The sequence below is a fragment of the Hyposmocoma kahamanoa genome, unplaced genomic scaffold, assembly GCF_003589595.1.
Source record: "Hyposmocoma kahamanoa isolate Upper Pololo Valley unplaced genomic scaffold, ASM358959v1 169, whole genome shotgun sequence".
NCBI lineage: Eukaryota > Metazoa > Arthropoda > Insecta > Lepidoptera > Cosmopterigidae > Hyposmocoma > Hyposmocoma kahamanoa.
The window spans coordinates 3,153,612-3,160,521 of NW_020653611.1; the positions used below are offsets into that span (position 1 = coordinate 3,153,612).

Here is a 6,910-nt window from a genome sequence, read left to right on the forward strand (position 1 = left end):
ATGAGCCATCCCGCGTACAGTCTCGACCTGACACCTTGTGACTTTTATTTATTTCCAAAAATAAAGAACCAGTTACGCGGTCAACGATTTTCTTCACCTGAAGAGGCTGTCGAAGACTATGAAAAATATGTTTCAGAGATTGTCACGGAGGAGTACCATAAATGTTTTCAAAATTGGTCGTTCGTAAGAAAAAGTGCATTAACGCTAACGGAGAATATTTTGAAAAACAATAAATTCATTTCTGACCATTTATAGTATTTGTTCTTATTCATTCCGGAAACTTATAGTGCACCCCACGTATGATCAATAATTGAATAATATTAAGGAAATTAAATAATCTCAGTACAGAGTACTAAAACAACCGACCTCCAAAGTCATTCATCCTAGAGGAACTTAGAGGATGAATGACTTTGGAGGTCGGCTTGCCACGGTTTGGTACTTAAATAACGCACACGCACACACTCAACATAGCCCAGCACTAGGGAAACCCTGTGTCGCGGGTGCCATGGACACACACATAGACAACCACAAATTATACCCAAACTTACGAGAGAAATAAATGTAGGCCATACAAACATTTCTCCCGGCCCGGGAATCGAACCTGGGACCTCTGCGTGGCAGTCCGGCATGGTAACCGTTCGGCCACGGAGGCAGTTAAATAATAAAAAATACAATGAATAGAAACATCTCTAGCCAAAGCTGGTAGGTGTAAAGGTATCTAACTGGGTGACGAAATATTTAAGATTTCTTATAGATGGCGCTACGGCTTAAAGTCGTTGTAAAACCAAATTCAAAGACACGACAACAATCAAATAAAAAAATTCGTAAGGTCCGCTGGTTCGTTCCGTGCCTTAGTTGGTATATAGAGTCTGGCACGGTATGCTAGAAGACGTAGAATCGAATCCGGCCGAATCGAAGGAATTTTTTCTGAGTGTTCGATCTTTGTATTAACAATTATAACAAACTAGTGGAGTAATTTCACATAAAAATAATTGAATATCACAATTCAATGAAAATTTAAGTACAATGAATAGCGACATCTCTAGCCAGGGCTGGTAGCTATAAAGGTATCTAACTGGGTGACGAAATACTTAAGATTTCTCATAACTGTCGCTGTTAAATGAGTACTACTGAAGTACCCTCTTTCCTACAAAAAAAGAAACGTCTAACTCAGAGTTACGGTCTGTAGCAAGGAGATTAGCACTCCTCTTGGGTTATTGGTTCCTAATAACACGTAATAAAAACAAACTGTCAAGAACGGCTGTTCTTGATAATCGTTTTCACAAAGTCAGAAATACATTTGTATCAAGTTTCTGATAATAAGATTCCGGTTGACAAAATTTAACTTTCCTTTTTATAACACCAAGTGACGGGACGAACCAGTCGTGCGTATTTGGTAAGCTACATGCGTGTTGCAATGCCACTCAGAGCTTTAAATCGCAAAGATCTTAGGGCACTGCCGCTTCATGTGCCTGTTATTTCACCAGCCCCTTACCCTTCTAAACCGGAACGCCGTAATGCTCACATTACTGCTTGGCGGCAGAACTTCCCTGGACGAACTTTTTCACAATGAGCTTTACGGCGATTAAACTCTCACGAGGTTTAAAACTATAATGAAACAAAAATGTTATCCTAAAGGTTTATTTAGTATATAGCTTCCGAGTACTTGGATTACAAAACTCCGTGCTAGTGACCAGTTTCGCTCTTACAGGTATTCTCGATCTGAGATGTTTGAAAAATAATAACGTAAATGATTAAATGTATTCAATTGTATATTTACAAAGAGAAACCTCTAGAGTTTATTGCTCTTTTTTCTCAGGGGAATCTGCCTTATGAATGCGCAGTAAAGTTCAATGTTACAAGTGTGATTTGCTTACCTATGAAATGAAGATTATATAAATTTTAGTTTGAGTTTGTAGCTTGATGTGCTGCCGTTCTTATACAATGAGTACATGAGCAACGGAATTCACTACGGGGTGCTACCGAGAACGTTAAGACCAGAATCAATTAACGCGAGAACGCAATAGGAGCACACTTTAATTAAGTATACGAGATGTACAGGGTTATTTGTAAAACTAACAACTTCCCAGGACTTTATTATTAACATCACAACCTAGGAGATTTTATTTTCGAACCATGTCAGATGGGCCTCATAAAAGGAGCTTAAGTCACTCAACGAGCTATGGAGCGAGCAATGATCGGCATTTATCTACGTGATCGAATCAGAAATGAGCAGATCTGTAGTAGAACGAAGTCACCGACATAGCTCAAAGGATTAGCAAGTTGAAGTGGCAGTGGGCTGGGCACATGACTCGTAGAACGGACGACTGGGGCAGAAAGGTTCTCGAATGGAGATCATGAACCGGAAGGACCGGATGGACGGATGACCTGGTAAGGGCGGCAGGTAACCGATGGATGCGCGTCGCGTCCGATCGGCTGGTCTGAAAATCTTTGGGGGAGGCCTACGTTCAGCAGTGGATGTCCTCCGGCTGATGTGATGATGATGATTATGATGACAATGTCAGATAGTATAACAAATATACCAAAATAAACTTAAAAGTTTATTTGTCGACGCTTTGGCCTCCCGCATGGTCGTTTTCTACCTTCAGGGATCCATTCTATGATAGCTTTCGCCCACGAGTTGTCTTACATGCTGCAGACCCAGTCCCATTTTGGTATACTCGCTTATTGTCCCACTATATATTAGTAATATAATTTTGCGAGGTTGTTGGAATTTTACAAATAATCCCGTATGTTAGAGATGAAACCAAGTATCTGGCGTGTTCTTCCTGATTTTTACTGTCTGGCCGGATGCCGTGTACACGCGCAAACGCAATTCATGCACGCACGCATTAATACATAAGCAGTAGTATGGTAGCAGTAGAGCTCCTTGCGAAAGAGTTCGTCCAGGGAAGTTCAAATTCAAATTCATTTATTTCTTTGATTTACAAAAGGTGTTACAAAAAGTTCATATAGAATCACTATGATCTGCCTTGCAGCATACAAAGTTTCATTTTTTTTGTATACACGCTCATGCATTAACGTGTATACTGTATTCATAGATACAATAGAAGTACTGCTACCTTACCTATTTTGCCGCCAAGCAGTAATGTAAGTATTAATGCGTTCCGGTTCCTTTCCGTTTCGGTTCCGGAAAGGTAAAGGTGACGGTGAAATTACAGGCACATGGGTCTTGTCAGCTTGTGTCCCGAAAAGACTGGTATGCTTCTTTGCAGTACATGATTGTTATTCAAAACGTACCATATCGTTTAACTTATGATTGCAGTCTTCAAGTTTTGCATTGCTTCGAACACGTCAACGGTATAGGCGGCGTGACAATCCTTGCCGATGGTTTCTATGGTGCAACGCGTCTAAAGGAAGAGCATTTCGAAGACTTTCAACTCTTGACCACCTTAGATGTGGACGCGGAATATCTGGAAGACGGTCACCATCACCGTTATGCTGCCCCTATTATTACAATCGATAAAAGAACTGAAGATATTGTGCAGATAAGGTATGCTTTAGAATACATTCCTGTGTTGTTATTAATCTATAAATGCTTATATTCGTAACCTAAACCAATGTTATTTTAGCGAGACTATATTTTTGGTAAAATAAAACTCATTTTCAGGTTCAATGTATACGATCGGTCCGCAATGCCTTTAGCCAATAGCGAAGAATGTAGGGCCTACTATCGCTCCCTGCGGAACCTCGCTCGCTATTACGAAGATACTAATAACCAATGGCAGTTCAAATTGCGTCCAGGTAAATATTATAAGCTATTTTTATGTCATACCTTGTTTGCTAAAGAACTTTAACTAAAATGCAATAACAAAATTTGAACGAACATTATAAAATTCTTTGTCTAACTTTCCTTGACTTGTTATAGGAACGGTATTGGTTATAGACAACTTCAGAGTTCTTCACGGAAGAACCAGCTTCTCTGGTAGCAGGACATTGGGTGGCTCCTACGTGACTCGCTCCGATTGGCTAGACAGAGCCCGTACATTGAAGCTTATCAAATAATAAATTACTATTTGAATTTCGAACAACCAGTTGCGGCATCATTAAAATATTGTTAACATCTTCACAGAATTCCATCTATTGTAGTTTCCAAGAACGATTTGGAGTCTATTGATTAAATATTCATCAGTTGTATTAATTGCTTTTTGATACTAATCCTAATTCTTTCATTTAATATCGTAATCACTCCCGTAGTTTGAGCCATTCACCATGAAGCTGTGTTAATCTCCCGCCCGATGTAATATATTCATCTCGCTGTATCGCACGTGCATGTAACCACTTTTTTGTCACTATCAGGTTGCCGTCTTGCTCTATCTGTGAACACCCGCCTTGTTATAAGTTTTGCTCAGCTTCACTTGGGTTCAGTAATCTGCTATAAATCTCGATCGCCTGTCATGCATTTTAGTTTGTCCTGGAAATTGGCAATTCGGTTTATAAATTTCGAAATAGACAAGACAATTTGAAATGCAATAAACCTCAATAATGTTTTATTACAAAAACTTTTCTCGTAATATCATTTACAAATTTAAATTCTTAAATAATTTACTACGTCGAGATGTGAAAAGTTTCAGCAAACTGACAATAAATGCGGGAACTTGAATTTCAAGTTTATTTTAAAAGCCACCGTCCCTTGGCTTTTGCGACAATTGTGTGAAATTGTCGCCGTAAATACTTCTCCGGTTCAATCGAGCACTTATTGTTACATTCCGCAAAAACTCTGCGAGAGCTTACTTGAAATTCAATTTCTGTTTGGAAAATATTTAACAATTTCTCAAAGTCAATGTCTTGAACGTAACGCGATTATTGAATGATTGTTGTTGTGAACACCAGAAAAAAAATCATGACGTAACTTCGATTTATTTTTATGTAAACTGAGAGTTATATTGATTTACAATTGAGGGGTGGATAGTTCGAATCTTTGGGAGCATGTGCCTACCTTTCATTTATTTCTGAGTTACGCATATTAGTAACAATACCTCTCGAAACTTCATGTCGAAGGTTCACAACCCCTGAAACATTTTCAACTCCCATTGGCTGGGAGATTGTGGTCTAAATCCGCTTGAAGGAGGAAACCATTACCGGGCAATGGCATGTATAATAGTATAATATTTATATCGAAATCGGTTTATGTCCATATTAAATTACATAAAATCATAATAAAGTAAAAAAAAACCATCACCACCCCTGGAGACCCAGGAGATGGAAAAATAAAGGTGGACGTCAAACTGAGTAGCTATAAAGAGGTCAAGAATCTGACTATGAACCGTGAGGAGCGGAGGAAGCTACACCGACAAGAGCCTGGCTCTTAAATAGGATGATGATGAGGAGGTTTCGGGCTCCTTTCTCCATAGAATCAATATAGGAAACGACTTTTTAAAATTACTCTGGGTGTTACAATGTCGCATTTATTTGTGTCAACCGGATGAAACCTGTGTCAACGGGCTGATCTGGGATCAGGATCTGACTGATAAGGTTCCTGTGCAGGCTTGCTTACACAAGTAACAGTGCCCTTCTCGTATAACCGAAGGTTAGTGAGGGAGGGGTACTATAAACAAAATTTAGCAGAAGATATATGAAGACTGCTCTGAGTGTCCAAAGCAGTGAGTCGAAGTCAATTTCGTTGCTTTGGTGCTCAAAGTACACTGAATTCCTAATTTACGATCAGGTTATTCGTGTGGTTATCTCAGCCATTATCGATTTCATTATCGAGCTCTAAGATTTTCGCGAAGATAGTTATATTCTAAATCTTTCCTGAATCCGTATATATGGTTTTTTTCAAAGAAACCAGCGTTTCGGGTTCGTTACAGGTCCCATGGTCAGGGTTGATTCCGTAATAAACAGATCGTTAACTAGTTTATTATTATTTTTTAAATTTATTGAATATCACGGTGTTTACTACACTGATATTCAATTATTTTTTGTGAAATCACTTCACTAGTTTGTTATAATTATAAATACAAAGATCGTACACTGAAAAATTCCTTCGATCCGGCCGTATTCGAACCAGGGCTTTCAAGCATACCGTGCCAAACCCTCTCCCAATGAAGCTACAAAACGAACAACCAGACCATACCAATTTTTGCTATGTGGTTGTTACACATCTATTATTTTGGTTGCTTACAACTTTAATATTAATTCAAAAAGGAATCGAGCAGAAAACAAAATTTAACCATGAATAAAATCATGATAATCAAACTATATTTGCTCGTAAACTCATCAAATTCCAAGATTTAGCTATCTAGCTTCACCTACAATCCAGTTAACTTGCAATATCCTAGGTCATCAAATTCTAGACTTCACTGGCGATTGGAAACGTATGTCATCCTAGTGTTGTCAACCTTTAATAAAACTATCGAGTCTATCGATGCTTTAAATAACAATAAATTTTATTAATGTCACGGTCATTTTCGCAAAAAAAATGTTAATGATAAGATTTGTGATAAGAATAATAGTATTTTTTTATTAATAAAAAACAAGTAAAATAATGTGAGGAACAAAATCATATTGCCTGTTGTTGACAGTTGTCCCATAAAGTCACAAACGCATTTAAAAGGTAATGTACAAAAGTTTATTTACAAAGAGCAACCTATAAAATTTCTTACTCGTTCTTTTCAAGGCAATATGCCTTACGAATGAGCAGTATTGTTTAATCAGTATGTCGATTTCAAGTGTACTGTAGTCTAGGCTCTGCTCTATGAGTAGAACTATACATACATATTCTCTTCTTGTACTTTTCACTGGTATTAATTATAAAACAATATTAAATAAGTAAAAATATAAACTACGACCTTATGTACGCTTTCCTGGAGGTTTTTCGTAAAAACATATTAAATTTTTTCACAACGGACTTTTCTTCATTGGAATTTTTCCATTTTGTAGGCTTTGT

At 37.8% G+C, this 6,910-nt stretch overlaps 1 protein-coding gene across 1 annotated transcript; it reads left to right on the forward strand.

Moving 5' to 3' along the window:
• The first annotated feature begins 3,108 nt into the window (after positions 1-3,108).
• Positions 3,109-4,174, forward strand: LOC113225688 (trimethyllysine dioxygenase, mitochondrial-like). The gene is made up of 3 exons (XM_026458069.1): positions 3,109-3,514; positions 3,632-3,765; positions 3,890-4,174. Exons 1-3 carry the CDS (start codon positions 3,240-3,242, stop codon positions 4,024-4,026), a joined length of 546 nt encoding a protein of 181 aa, XP_026313854.1. The 5' UTR covers positions 3,109-3,239; the 3' UTR covers positions 4,027-4,174.
• Positions 4,175-6,910: the final 2,736 nt, after the last annotated feature.